The sequence below is a fragment of the Lipophrys pholis genome, assembly GCF_963383615.2.
Source record: "Lipophrys pholis genome assembly, chromosome: 7".
Taxonomy (NCBI): domain Eukaryota; kingdom Metazoa; phylum Chordata; class Actinopteri; order Blenniiformes; family Blenniidae; genus Lipophrys; species Lipophrys pholis.
In genome coordinates, this window is record NC_137638.1 from 17,813,123 (window position 1) to 17,829,424 (window position 16,302).

The 16,302-nt window shown below is 40.6% G+C and overlaps 1 protein-coding gene across 1 annotated transcript in view; it reads right to left on the reverse strand.

The window, feature by feature from the left end:
- The window catches only part of osbp2b (oxysterol binding protein 2b), a 51,584-nt gene that overhangs the window by 30,242 nt on the left and 5,040 nt on the right, over positions 1-16,302 (reverse strand). The window contains exon 2 of the mRNA XM_080467296.1: positions 12,878-13,086. Within this exon, the coding sequence (XP_080323422.1) occupies positions 12,878-13,086 (209 nt within the window). The remainder of the gene's footprint in view (positions 1-12,877; positions 13,087-16,302) is intronic.

Genomic DNA, 16,302 nt, shown 5'->3' on the forward strand with positions numbered 1-16,302 from the left:
GGTGCATTGAACTCTCCACTAATAATGTGCGTGCAGATACACTTTGCCAACACAACACGTAGGCCTGCCAGGCCCCGTCTCATCCATATGCAAATGCGAGGTGGAGCAGGCGCAAAGAGGAGAGGGAACGAGTGTGAGTAGGAGCAGCACGGGGAGAAAGAGGGGAAAGAGGGAAGGTGAATGCATGCAGCAAAGAGCACAAGAAAGATGCCAGACCGCTTTTTTTTTTTTTTTTTTTTTTTTTAACATGAGACAGTGCAGCGATGAAGGAGAAATGTGAGCATCCATGGCGGAAGAGGACAGATGCCAGGAAGAGGGAGACGAATGGAGGAATGACAGCTACCTCTCAGACGTACGATAAGAAGGAGATGGCAGGATGAAGAAGCGTTTGTCGTTGGACAGATGAAGAGGAGTGTGACAGCTCCGTGCTCCTGTGCTGCAGTTTCAGCCGTTACTGTACTGACCCCGGTTGAGTTTACTCAGGCAGCCCGAGTTGCAGAGGGAGCGGACCGTCCCCGACTCCCAGCAGCTTCGGCCCTTCATCCCACTCTGTGCAGGCCTAATCCCACTCCACGCTCCCTGAGACGCAGCGCTGGCCTGGGCCGCTACATAATCCCAGCTGGGGGGGGGTTGAGGAAGCGACTTTCCCTGTTCAGCATTGCAGCGTGCACACACATACCTGCATTCTCACACACATCCTGTACAAACACACAACGACTGGGGGAGCAATGTCGGCGTCCCCCAATTGTAATTCCTATCTGCCCTCCTGCATGCCTCCCTGTCTTCCAGGAACACACAAGCACTCTGCATTCACACATCCACACAGCTCGACACATTTACAATTCTCCTCCACATGCGTCTCTCAGTGCAGTGCAGAGTGAAAAGAAAGGGAGGGCGGGAGTGAGCGAGTCAAGTCGAGAGCAGATAGGATTCGGCAGCCAGCAGTCATTTATACAGCAAAGACCAGAATGCACTGCTTCCCTGCTTTGTCGGCAAAAGTCAACAATATAAGGAAAAACAAATTGCAGAGATGGCATGAGGTAAAAAACTATGTTGTTAAAAAAAAATAAAAATGAAACACAAACATAGTGCGACATTGTGGATGAAAATATTTGAGATGAACTCCGAGTGGTGCAGTAGGAGAAGGGCATAAGGTCAGGAGCTTTTCATAGTGATGATCTGCAGCTGCTGATGGGCAACTTAACTTCTGACCTCCGACAGTCTCAGTATCAACACAGCAGAGCTCAGGTCTTCACCTCTAAACTACATGAAGGTCATTATTTCAACGTTACTACCAGCGTGTCACACTGTACTGTAAACCAAGGTCACCTTGGCTACCTCGACTAATTTCTTACTTGCATGTTACATCATGGATTTATTTCCATCACAATAAAACTTTGTTACAGTAATCCATCTACTGTTGTTGACCCGGCAATATGATGATATAATGATTTTCACCAAAACTACCAACTTAAAAGCAATCTGAGAGTCAGACTGTTTTCCTAAAAGTCATCCAGGAGTCATGAATAACCACATTAAATTCATCTTTACGTCTGCCAAAGACGGGATAAAATCATCGGTGTATATTTGTTTATCTGTCTGTTAGCAAGATTACATCACAACTACAGCATAGATTTTGTAAAATGTTTCACCAAAGATAGATATTAAACCATGGAAGAGTCCATTAAATTTGGGAGGTGATCCGTAAATATTGTTTTTTCTTCTCCGAGTCCAGGTCAACCTTTGGCGGACGTCAGAAATCTCTGATTGGTCTTGTCTTTAGTTGTTTTTCATGCTGTGTTTTTTCCCCCATATATATTCATTATATTACCGGAAGCGGCTACAAATTTGTGTAGCGGTTAGCACTTTTAGAAAAAATGTCACTTGTGTGCTCTGGATTGGGCCACGATAACTTTCTGTGCAGTGTTTGCATGTTGTACCTGTTCAAGCTTTTGTTCAGCTCCTGGACAGTTGAGGTGATTACAGACTTTAAATTGATCAGGTTAAAACCCACCCCTCTTAATTGTCTTGTGTGTGGGTGAGGATTTATTTGTGATAACAAGTAAAACCATTTTTGGGAATACATACGTACATCTTAAATTATAAATCAGATCATAAAATGAGATCAAGCTCATATGGTCTCATTACATGCATTACATGAAATATTTATGTTGCCATTTGAAAACAGTATTATTTTAGTTTTAAAGTCAGTTAGGTTGTCAGATTTGGTAAAAGAAAATGTTCCAATAAATGCATTTTCTGTTTGGGAAAACTGTGTTGCAATATACAAATAATAAAATTACCGTATTTTCTGGATCTTGATATAAGCAAAAAAATTTTAAAGAAAAAAAAAGTACATATATAAGCCACAGGTGTCCACATTGTAACAGGGCAGAAATTTTACTGCGGGAACACAGGGATTGGTCATATTCATCAATTCCCACAAATCTGTCTTTTATAGTTCTGGAAATTCCTGTACTGTGTGTTTGTGCGACCTCAGCCTGCTGCAGAGAAGCCAGCAGAGAGAGAGAGAGAGCGAGAGAGAGAGAGAATCACAGGGTTTTATCTCTATTGATAAAGTATTTTATCGGTTATTTGCTGATTGTGATTCTGAGGAGCAAGGTTTCTCAGCCACAGAGTCAAGCAGGGCGGCTTTACGTGATGCACCTGAATGCATCACTCATGGCCGTTCTGGACCACAGAAAGCAGCACAAGACGAGGTCACAAAGAGCAGAAATAAAGCAAAGGCACTCAAAACAGCATGTATCTCCATGTGGAAGTAGAATCTGGCGGCATGAAGCCCGTTAACCCGTAAAAAATCCATAAATTAGCCGCGTCATTTTAAAAGCCTCAGGGTTTAAAGCGAGTGAAAAAAGTAGCGGCTTATAGTCCGGAAATTACGGTATCATGGACAACCTCTAAATATACAATAATCTAACTCATCAATCAGGTTCAAGCAAAACAGAAATTACAATGAATTACAAAAGCTGTGCAATCAATCCCTTGGTCAAAAACACAGCTAGAATCACATGAAGCCTTGTCTACTGTAATATCTCAGTTGCAGCAATTCAATGAAAATATCCAATAACAGCAGAAACAGGTAACGGGGGAGAGCCGCTGCAGGCTGTAATGAGGTGAGAGAAACGCTGACGAAGGGGAGCGACTGTTGGACTGTAAATAAATACGTCGCCTGAAAGTCCGGGGGCATGTTCGAGGGGCAATGAAGCATGAACCCACAATTAATTTCATACTTGACCTTCATCATTTCTTTTCTTCACTAGTTTCACCATGCAAAGCGAGCGCAGCCTCAGATCACACGTCATCGTCTTAGCTGCTGGCTTAAAGGAGCTTTGTTTCCAGTCGCACTTATTGTAAAGCTTTTTCAGCTGCATTTTATATAAACTTTAGACAGTTTTCTCTTAAGAATTAAATTTTCATCACAGTTAAAACTGCAATAAAGCCCAAGATGAAAGTATTTGAATGTTCTACGGTATTGACAGCTTGGTAATCGCAATAAATTGAATCAAAGCTGGTATTGACTGTGAAACATTGTTAGACAATCATGAAATATACACAACTTTGTACTGCACTCTTGTTCCTTCATATATAATATGATTTGGGGCAGTGATGTAGTGCTTGGCATGTTCTCCCTGCATTGATTTCTTCATACGACTTCCTCCCGCAATTCAAACCCATGCTTGTTCAGGTCACTGGCACTGATTATCAGTTGGGTTTTGGCTACGTAATGAAATAGGGCTCGAAAAAAAAAAAAAGGATTTTATGGGATGTTTTAATTTTTATAGGTTGAAAACAAAGCTTTAGAATCAATCTAAAGGCTTGAAATCACTGTGATCTCTTGAAATGTCAAAGTTCACCAGAAATTCAACTAAAGTTTCCTCCTTTATTCTTAAAGTGGTGAAGTGACAGTAGAAGGTCAATCTGCCTGAAAGATAAACTAAAGAGAGAGATGCTGCTTAAAAAGCACAAGTAATAGTCTCATTATGGTAATTTACAGCATTAACCAGCACACTGCAGCCTCCACAGCCTGAATACACAAAGCTCATTAAAACCAGTCCAACGGTTGTTTTATCATGTAGAAGAAAAGAAAATACTTTGAAGACATTTCAGAGGTTCCATTTTGAATTTGAGGCCTTTTAAAACATTGCGGTGTGTTAACAGAAGCGACAGCCACATGAAGCCACATTACTCCAGATATACTGTCACTGAGGAAACGCATCGCTTTTAAATAGGAGGCAGAAATACAGCATGTGACCCTGAAACCGAGGGTCCTCTAATGCAATAATAACCCAGTTCTCCAAAGGAGGTAGAAGATCTTTAATTAACCACAAATGTAAAAGTTAAGAGTAATTGCTTCCTGTGTGTGCTCGCACTGGCTCACAGCAAGAGGACTGTGCATCAACTTGATGATTTAGTAATTGCAAACAGACACTTCATAAGACCGCCTCACGCAGTACAGTGAAATTACAGCTGACTGTCAATACGCTGGGGTAATGAGTCATCCAGTCCTCATCCAGTCCTACCTGCAAACAATCATCACTCACAAACTCAAGGAAGCACCTGCGAGTGTCAGAGCTTCATACGCTTCTGTGTGAGGAGCCTTTTAAAATCTCACAATGTGTATTTAAGCAGGTACGAAGTTAAAAATAAAGTTCCCTCATTTATATGCAAACCAAGATATGAAGAAAAAAATCAACTTGTGTAAGAACCTCTATCATTTTGACTAACTCAACAGACCGACGTTCATCATTGTGCCTGACAGAGCATCAGTTACTCAGACTAGAAGAAGTGCCCGGACTCTACAATTTCCTCAAAAAAGTTAAATATATAATGCTTTTTCAGGTCCTCAAAAACAGACAAACATCCTCTGATTTTCAAAAGTATGTCGACCTTGCAAGAAGGAATTATATAAGAACGGGCTACAATTGTAGACAGGATGTAATTTAATGCTTTTTATCCAACACGTAATACCAACAGGAAGGTCTCCAATTAGCTCCAATTCATTTTTTTAGCAGTGGAAAACAACTTGAAACATATAGCCAGGGTGTAAAAAGTAGAGAGCATAAAATAAACAAACAGGTCCTGGAAGAGGTGGCGTGGCCCCCCTCCAGAGCCCCTATTTTATCAGTAAGAAGTATGTTTGGGTTTGAATGAAGACACAGAAAGATATGAACCAGACTTCATCCACAGAAGACATGTGCTTAATTCTGCAAGGTGTTTTAAACCAACCTCTATGAAAGCTCCTTCAAAAACTGTGTGTGAAGTGTGATGCCACCTTAAAGACAAAGGGCGGTAACACAGATTCCTCTCCTGCGAATTGACTATGCAGCTTACAAAATTAAAAACAACCTATTATTGCGTCTTCTTTTTTTTAAGCATTGTCGCAGCTCCCCACCCAATTTGCACAGTACTGGATTTAGAAAAGAATCTTTAAAGGCATTAAACTGAACCAAATATTTCCAGAGCTGCAGAACAATTAGCACTTTAAACCACTGTATATTAGAAGGAGAGTTTCACTTCTGTGAAATCTGTATGATGTTATGCATATGCACTTAAATGAGCTCAAGCAAACAGGTCAGCTGTGGAAGGCCTGTTTGTGTTACCTGTATTTGCTTTTTGTTAAATTTGTTTGTCTGACAATACGGTTGGAGGTTGGTGTTGTGGTAAAGCAAACCTATCATGTTAATGGAAAAAAAATGGGCAATTGTTGTAATGCGCACCTCATTACGGGTTGGCTGTAATGGAAAACCAGGTGGATGTAACACATATGTGCCATTACAGCGATCACCAGTCCTTCCAGAGAAATTGATGCCCTGTAGGATCACACACCAGCTGTGCCAATATGAACGCTTTCAAGATGAAGGAAATTTGTATTTGTTGGAACATGAGCTTCAATACAAACTGCAATAAAGCATTGTTTATAAAATACATAGAAAGCACTTTGCTCAAACAAAGGGTGTGCCAGTTGGTCAAATCAGACATCAATAATAGAGTAAAAGATAAAAATGCACTGATTTCTAAAACATGTTTGAAAACAAGTGCAACACACACAACACAGAACAGCATTAATATGAAACGGTGTCGACCTAAACAAGGTCCACAGTGTGTCCACTGGGGACCTGAATGCTGTTACCAAAGCTTCTCCTGCTAAGCCCCCTTTATACTATTTACAGCATGATTGGGGTGTTTGTTTTACTGCATCCAGCATCACATTCCAAAAGAACAAAAGCACCAAGCTTTCATTGTTGGTGGCTTTTAAACAGCAGCACAAACTCACCAAACCCTACACCAGGGTCAAAGTACGGTTAGACTCTACTGCTGCGAGGATACCACACGTGTTACACCTGGAAGGCTGAAAGGAGCCGCTTCACCTGACCGATGCAATAACGCCATCACTGAAGTCCATGGAAGCAGAATAAGAAAAGAGAAAATTTTGAACTCTACTGTAGACCTAGCTGACTGCCTCAAACAATGTCTAAGAAATGTATATTTTAATGACTTCCTCAAATCAGCATTCTCCATTTCCTAATCTCCTTGGTGCTGATAAAGCAGAAAAGCTGGAGAGGGCACGATGAAGAGAAAATGTAAGCACCAACTGGGACACAATGAAAGGTTATTAATGAATTCAGGCTCCATGCAGAAGCAGGTCGGTTCACACACTCGGAGCAGACAAGTCCCACTAGAAACCAAGGACACGATAATGATACCAGTCACACTGTGTGGATTCTCTGGCAATACAGAGTTTAAACAGAGCTCCTCTATTGTCAAATGACTGTGTGGACTCAGAACTGATAAGAATATGTTCATTGGATTATTATGCATTTAACACTCATGGTAAATAGACACAGGAAGTCAGGCCAGTGCAAAGCTTCAAAAAAGACAAATGTAATTTATCAACATATGCTGTTTGCAAGCAAGTGGTGCATGTTCAAATTAATTCAAAACAAATCCATCTCCATACTATAATCTACATTAAGTGAATTAAGCTACTTACTCAAACAGCTTAATCTGACCAGCCATATTTCCAAATGCTACTCTAATTCAATATAATCCAGCAATGATCAAAGTGTGCTTGAACCATTACAAAGCCTCTCAAATCCATGACAAGACTTGCAGCCACAACAACAGCTTTGATTCCTGAAGAACATAAACAAAATGTCATTAATTACTCACTGGTGATATACATGAGAAATTAATTGAGAAAACATGGACGACAATGTTTTTGTTTAATAAAACTACAAATGGAAATAACTATTACGTTAATTAATATAAAGACATTTAACTATATCATTTATTTCTTAGTATTTAGGATTAGAATAACTGAAACAGAGGATGACATCCAAAGGTTAATAAACTGACAGTAAAGGGCTTTCTTCTTAAACCTCAAAGCACTTGTGCAGCATAATAGCAGGAAGAGGGTGTTTTAATGCACAGAAACCAATGTGTGCATGCTTGTTTACGATCTATACTCAGCCCAAAGCAGTGTGTTAGGCCAACAAAGCTCTCTTTAATGTTTTAGCACATTAGCATGTGAGGATATTGCCGAACAAGGCAGCAGTCAGCTACTGAATTAAGAATTTAATGTGCTAAAATCCAACATTTGTTATGGTGTGGTTTCATAAAATGAAAAAAAAAAAAATGTACTGTAGGCTTGAGAGAGGAGGAGTGGGCCAAAGACCCTCTTTAAAGTACTCACTGGTATACTATACTAGAACATTTCTACACTCTGGGTTGTTGGAGAATATCTCAAGAAAAAAATTACACATTTGTCACAAATGAAAAATTCAAAATATAAATGGAATACATTTATTCCTGGAATGTTTGCATGAAGTAGTTTGATAGTTTTATCTCATCTTCATCTGAGTCTAACTGTCCTACAGTGTCATCAGCTGTTTGCAAAGAATTCACCCAAGAGATGACTTACTAGATAATTCTGTGTTTTGTGCCAGTTTTATGGTTCACATTGTTTATTACCAAATACATTTTGTTCATATTTTCAAATTGAAAGCACCAATGAGGAGTACTGATTGAAGATACATTCTCAAAGCAAAACGCCAAAACAAAACAGTGTTTATGTGAAGTATGAAGAAAAAGTGTCGTAATCTTACAAATTCCAGAGATCATGCACATACAACATGTTAATCACAACTATTTAGTGTAACAAGAAGAATTGTGGGCGTTACCATGTGGACGATCGACTGAGGAAACCCGATGGTTTTTGATTAGTTTGTGTTTTTTCATAATTCACTACATGGAAAGAAAGCGGGCAGAGATTAACAGGAAAACATCAGAGCAGCGGAAGAAACAGCAGGTGGCTTGTAAACCTCACATCAATGTGTCAGCATGGCCAACAATATGGAGGGAGTGTGAGTCCAGAAAAATTAGGTCCACAGCAAAGACAGCAAAGCTCAAGATTCACAGGGACACACGACAGGATAAGGCAAACAAATATGTTAAAAACATGCCAGGGGAAAGAAAAAAAAAAAAAAAAAAAAAGGACCCGGAGGAGCTGTGTGACAATCATTTTTGGCTGGTTAACTACTCGGACAGCCGCAGCGTGTGTGATCTTTGTCAAGAGATCTGGCTTCAGCCACGTTTGTTATGTTACAGGGCAGAATGTGAGTCTGATCTCTTTATCTCCATTTCAGTTGTCACCGAAGACTGAGCAGATCTTGCAAATCGACCTCTGCCGGCAACACGCTCTTACATCCAAGACAAACAAGGACAAGCGCTGCAATACAGAGCCACGGCAGAACTAATTGATGAAGACGATAAGCATACCATCTGTCATTTCATTACATTCTTTTACAGGAAGCAGCATGTCACACAAGACAGGTCCTACAGCTGCTAATCAATTATAAATACATAGAAATCTATTACATAACGTCACAGAATTACAGAAGATGCCAACCACGCAATCTGATTAATACAGTAGTCCTGAACATTTATTATGAGAGTCATGTGAGAGAAATAAAAACACTTTACTGGGTTAAATCAATGGGCATAAATAATAAATATCACTGCAAATTGTTCGTGAACTACTAAATGATTCGTTACATTTTTCATGAAGTCTGTTAGTGTCCACATTTTTGCCAAGATTTATTGCAATATTTGCTAATCGCGTACATTAAGTGCTCCCAAGAGCAATCCACTCACTGTAAACACGAAACAGAAACACTCTGTTTGCCATTTCAGACTCTGGATTTTTACAAGTCACATCATCAACTTCTTGTGGGTTTTTTTCTCATCACCCTGACAGTTTCTGCTTCAGACGGAGAGTCAAATTAGAGATACCCATGATGATATATCAATCTACAGATATGACATATGATGCATAGAGACACGTAATAATACTACAGGATACACGTTTGCATACACAAACATACACACTCATTCAGGTGCACAACACACATCCAAAAAAAGATGAGTACTTACAAAAAGAAGAGCCTGTGCTTTTTCCTGTTTGTACCTATTTTCTGTCCAGAATGTGCAGGACAATATCAATGTTTTATGCTAAAAGAAACCCAGTGCAAAAAGGAGAGTTGGAGAAAAAAGAAGGTCATTCCACTTGGACCATACCCTACTGAAAGAAAAGCAGAGTAAATGGCTTATCGAGGGAGAGAGAGAGAGATGGGGAGAGAGGGAGAATGCAAAAGAGGGAGGGGGCAGGAAAACCAGACAGCAAGCGAGAGGGCGACTGGAAAAGAGAGGAAGCACGAGTGTCGGACAGAATGTATGGGGGTAAAGAAAAAAAGGAAAGAGATGGAGACCAAGAGGGAGGGGGCAGTGAAAAATAAATGTGAAATGAATCGTGCTCTAAGAGGTGTTTCGAATCTTTTCTTACTCAATCAAATTAGATTGTCACAAGATTTCAGGACCATGGACAGAGCGCTGCCTTTGATAGGCTTCGATATGCAAATAAGGGAATAAAAGGAAAAAGCACAAGCAGGAGATGAAACTAAACTGCAGCCAGTAGATCAGTTAACATGTGAATATGGCGGGTTCACAGAAAATATCACACACAAGCCGTCAGATCAAATGCAGACAAAGATTAATGGACTACTGTTCAAATATGTAACACAAAATTCAATGTAAGGTGCCGCTTCTCTCTGCCTATCCCAGCCATATCTGATAAAAACCCAGCTCAACTCTGAATGGAAAAGCCCTCATTTGATAACAGGGTCCAGCATCTATCAATGTTTTTCTCTCAGAATCCCTTCAGATCCCATTTCACACCTTTTCACGTTTTCGACTTCTTCAGAATTGAAACTGTGTAAAGTATCACTGTACCAGTAGATTCCACTGGCTGTAAAATGGACTACAAAAAAAAAAAAACTAGGTGGCGAAGCTGGGAGAGGGAGATCACGCTGAAGTGAGAGGAAACACTGCCACCTGGTGAATTTACTTGCCTCCAATTATTTAGAGTTAAAGCCAACCTTACAACCCAATGAACTCGGGAAAGGACAGATATTTTACACATGAGAGCCTGTAAATTTAAATGATAGATAGAGATTGTAACACTAGATGTATAACTTAGTCACAACTCTGGTCAGTTATACACATGATAAATCCGAAGAGGGGAAAAAAAGGGCTGTGGAATCACAAGAAGCAGGAATTTTACAATTGAAGATTTGATTTTGTTTAAAAGAAGAGGATATTTTTTGAAAACATAAAAGGACAAGATGGAAGAGAAACAGTGATTATATCAAGCATATTGATTTGTAACTTGTGTGTACTGGCACATCCTTCACATACACATGGTTTACTTTGTGCTCTCCTGAGGAGATCGATAAGTGTTCTACAGATAGAGTGAAGTGCGGGTTAATGAACGCATGCATCCTGCCACTGAGCCACATTTGTCTACTCACACCATGCACAAAGACACTCCTGGAGACTGAGTGCAGAATCACCTATAAATTCAATTTAGATAAGCACTGTGGTATTAAAGCATTACTCTTTGTAGCAGCTGTATTAGTAGATATCTAATTTACTGTAGACACGCTCATAGAGTGTCCCTTTTGACACATTCTGGTAAATCCTCCTCCCACAGATAGATTAGCTGTGAAAGGAAAAACACAAAGACTCATGTGTATTCTTTCTTAAAAGTTCAAAAGCATTTACCCAAAGCTTTATACTTAAAGACTAATGCTGTTGCAGCTCTAATTCAACAAATACTGAGGACTTCAAGTTCATGTGTTTTAAATAAGGAAATGAATCATTGAACAAGCTCAGACAGAGTGCTGAACCTGAATGATGAAATTTACAATAAAACTGACTGCAGAACAGACCAACTTGATTTTTTAAGTTCAGGAACATAACACAGCAACTGAAAAGTCTATTGACGCTCATGAGGGAGGAGAAGGGGCCGTTTGACTTCTAAAACACCTGATGCTTGCAATTAGGAGGCAGGGAAAGATGCTGCTGAGTTGCACTATGGGAATTGTAGGATTCAGCAATTATAAAGGTAATTCAAACTAAAAAGTCCGAACTGCTTTTGTTTTCATTGTGTGTGTGTGTGTGTTCATGCTTTTGTTAAACCTGTAAAGCTTTTTTGTTTATTTTAAGGGTTTTCTGAGAAGGAAAAGATTGAAAAAAACCTGCTAAGTAACCAACCAATGTGAGTAAAACGCTGCATTTAACAGAGTTGTAAAGGGAATGACAACAGTCTTTAGCATGCCAGACACACATTTCAAGCCTTTGCAGCAACCCCACATGGGCAAACAGGAAACCCACTAGTTTAACCAGACAAGAACCTTTTTTTTAAAAATGTATTTATTTTTTAAACCGAGCTAAAGCAGCTCGTTACATTTAAACACACACACCTTTGCTTTCGTTCAGTGATTAGTGCAAGCATTTGTTGAAGTGCAACAATATATTTGATCGTTGGTTCAGAAATGACTCTAGGAAAAAAAAAAAGACACAAAACACGTTCAACACAAAAGGTTTGTACTGTGGAAGGACTTTTAAAACAAAACAAAAACAAATGCAGTCAAACAACAACTTTCACAGAGATCACGTCTCCATCAGATAATTGTGCATACACATGCACCAAATAATCAGGTTGTTCAATAGTCTAACCTTTTGAAAATACAAATATACTGACATACTTTCTGGAAGTGATGAAACTACAAGTGCTTGCATGGCCCCCCCTTCCAGACTATATTTAGTCATTTGACTTTCAAATGGAGGCCAGAGGAAATATAGCCCGTCTCCACAGATCCTTTCTGTTAAAGAGTAGGGCAGAGAGGTTCTGGGAGGATGCCAGGGTGAAACGTGAAGAAAAACCATCCTCCCAGGCTTTTCCCACAGCCTTTTGACCAACTACATCGAACACAACCATACAAGAATGAGTCCCCTTGGAACAGAAAGTGTTTTGCTGTCAGGAGGAGGCTGAATGAAGGCTCAGTTCTCACAGTACAATTAGCATATACCAGTTTGTTTTCCAACTTGACTGAACAGTCAGCGCTGCCCTCTCCTGGCTCACAATGGAATGAGAATAACATTAAGAAAAGAAAAGAAAAGAAAAGCGCGAGCTGAAAAAGGCTGTGTTGAATATCAAAAGGGAGGATGCTGAAGACCGGTGGGCTGCAGGAAGATCAAATACATCAGATAATGTAGGCTGGCCTGAAAACTCAGTTGAAACTGTCTTGAATAACTCTTTCCTCCAAGATAAATACAACAAACACACTTTTGTTTGTTTTCCTTGAATTTATCACCACAGAAATCCATAAATAGATTGGGATTATTAATATCTTCCATCAGTGGCTCTTGTCTGCTACTGTAGTGTGCACTCACACAACAAAACAACACGCTGCACTCGTTCCAATTTTCCATATATGCTTACTGAAGCTCTTCTTACCGGACTGATCATTCATCATGCGGATGGCTTTGGCTTTGGCCAGCTCCAGCGCTGTGACCCATCTCTGCCGCTCCACCTCTGTGCTGGCCTTCAGGTGGTAAGTGCGGCCACCGCTGCTAAGTACAATATTGCAGGCATCCTCTGTGTCGATGTGTGCCGTGGCCAAATTTATCGTTCCACGACACGTATGGGCCATCTCTGCCTGTGTCCTGCAACAAAACACCAGAGAAAAACAGTTCAAAATATTATACTACCGCATGAGCCAAAACTGTCAATCTCGACCGTGTTTGTCCTGCAAACCTTTCGTTCAAAAGCAAAGTGCTGCAAATTATTCATATCATTCAGCAGAGATGAGAGCCACTGAGCACAAGCAGGAGAGTAACTGGGGAACCGAGTTGCCAGAGTGATCATGTCAGTCACTATGAAGGCCAAGCAACCATGAATATACCCCATTTCTCTGAACACACCACCTCTGAAGCATCAAAACTAAACCTGCATTAGCTAAACAGTGTAGTTCAAACGTCTAATTCACTCAATGGAGCCAGCATGACCTGCTGTGAGTAAGTTGAATTGTGGGTACCCGGGCAGCCTCCACTAATACCAACTGTTGCACATTCAGTGGGCCACAGTAGTCAAGATAACAAGGCCATTGTCTGGCTCCAAGCCTCTGTAGTGAACACAACATAACAATGAATAACAGTGTGAACAAAGAGGCAATAGTTTGTGAGAGGTGGTAAAAAAAAAAAAGAAAAGAAAAAAAAAAAGACATAAAAAAAACAGCTATAGGAGGGAGACAGAGCCAAAGCAGCAGGGCAAGAGATTACAGCAAAAAAAAAAAAGAAAAAGACGAAACATTGCTGTATGTGTCTGTACGTATACACAAAAGTAGACACTGCATATCTGGTGTTTGTCTGTCAAAAAGATTTGACTTGGATTGGGTGGCTGCATTATCTAAACATACCGGAAGCACATTTTACAAAAGAGGAACATGTCAGTGAATCAACACAAAGGCAACTTTTCAAATAGGGCGAGGAAAACAAACACTAATTTGATCAACTTGGAACGAAAGAGAATACAAAAGAAACACAGTTCTGTTGTGTGGTGGAAAGGGTTTGGTTGACACATTGTTGTAGTTACAATACGGTTCTCAACAGAGTAATGAATCCAGCCATCATATCAGTTACTCGACATAACTACACATTATCTGCATTGCGAAAGTTTGTTGTTGTTTTCCAGGATAACTTGTGCACCATGCTCATTTTTCAGGCAAGTGTAGTGTTTATCATTTATGCAGTTTTTAAATGACTTCGGTAGGATTTAATGTAGAGGTTAGGACAAATTTGGCAGAGCAATGTATGCTTATTTATAGGAGTGTTGAAAGAAATCAAGTCTGTTCTGTCTACTGGGGAATTGATGTAGATATTTAAGCACGTACACTCACCAGCCATAACATATACCATGAATTGAGTAGTATTGGATATCGCTTTATCACGGCACCTGTAGTCGGTGAGATATAATAAATATCAAGTGACCTTTTTGTTCTCAAAGTTGCTCAGTCGAAAAGGAGGAAACAAGGAGAAAATAAATTCAACATTAAGAGAGTTTGACAAGGACCAAGCTATGATGGCTAGACGACTGGGTCAGCACAACGGCGGCTATTTTGGGGGTTCCAGGTCTGCAGTGGTCAGTATTGATCAAAAGTGGACCAATAAAGGCAAAATCGAGCACAAGGTCAAAGGGAGCAATGGATCATTGACGCCAAAGGCAGTGAAGGCCGACTCGTGTGGTCTGATTCCACACACAAGATAATGCACCAGAAGTTGATGCTGTTTCTGAATAAAAGGCTTGAGAATAAACAGTGCATCAGTTTGTTTATGGGTCAGCAGTCGGAGAATGAAACAATATTATGAACATCATAATGTTATGGTTGATCTTAGGGCTGGGCAAAAAAAAAAATCTAATTAATCGATTTATCAAATTTGTAGCTAAAATCGATTTTCACTGTGCAAAAATTGTTAGTTGTAAATTATAAATATATTGTGAAATATTATAAATATCTATGAAGGAATGTTTTTACCACAGGAAGGAACTAAGCTATGAAACTGTATATAATTTATACTTCCTAAAATATATGAATATTGTGTAAAGCCTCACTGACACAACCCGAGCTCCAATGTTGGTGAGCTGACTGACATTTTGTCACGGTGAGGCAAGCTAAGCTGCAGGGCAGGGGTGGACCAGCACATTTTCGATCCAGCCACAGACTGCTGATTTTGCTGATTAACATCCTCAACCGGAAAACAGCCACTAATCAGCAAAATCACTGTGTGGATGTACAAGGGTCATTTTAAATGAAACAAACACACATCCTCAGCCCTCCATGTCACATGCCTGCCCATCCACAGCCTGGGAAACAGCCCCTTTCAAGCATGCAGCCATGCAATCATGTGGATTTATCTGTGGGTCCTAGCATCCATTCACCCATCCCCTGTGAGCCCTCAATGCCACAAGCAGCTGCCTCTCCAATCTCCCCACTGGCTCCAGTCTAAGCTGACACTAACAAGGTGGTTGCCATCTTATTAAGTTAGAGGTTGAAGAGTGTTTATAAGTCCTGCCAGGCAGTGACTTCCCTCACACTGCTTCTCCTGGCTGAGATCAAGTGTTGTTATAATGCCAAAGCAGAACAAGTGCTTCAGTGTACCGCTCCTCTGCTGGCACTCGGGGTACATCGGTCGAGCAGACAACACCGCGCTGAGGCCATGCGAAGCAGTGCGGAAGCTGGCGAGAGATCCTGAATAGCCCAGTTTTTAGCCTCACCGGGCCAAGCTCAGCTGCAGCGTCCTGCATGCAAGTGGGTCAGCAAACTCAAAGTGCTGCTGATGAGAAAGATGAGATCCATGACGATCGCTTCTGCTCAATAGGGAGGCGAGGCCATGCAAAGGCCAGGAAACCACACAGTCAAGACTACTGTGAAAGGTGGGGAATTTAGATAAGCACTACAGGGGCAAAAGGCAGATGGAGGCAATGGTGAGCTTGGGCACAGCTGAGGAACAGGAGAGGGTTTCCTGCATGTTGCGCTGAGCCAGGTGAGAATTGCAGTGTTTTACCTGTCAGTCCCCTGTGCACACATCCTCATAAAACACAAATCCACCGATCTGGAGCATGTAATGACAGAACAACAACCAGTGAACAACACAGAACAGGCGTCCAGAAGCATGAAGGGACATACACAGGACAGGCGGAGCAAATAGGACTCAGTACCCAGAGCATGAGAATGTAGATAGGTTTTGTTGTAGCTGTGGGCTGTGATATCACAAGACATGGAGGGTGAGAGCCAGAGAAACACTGGGGAACGTGTTGTGCTGAAGACAGAAAAGAAACATAAGACAAGAAAACCAAAGCAATGATCTAGCAACATGGACAGC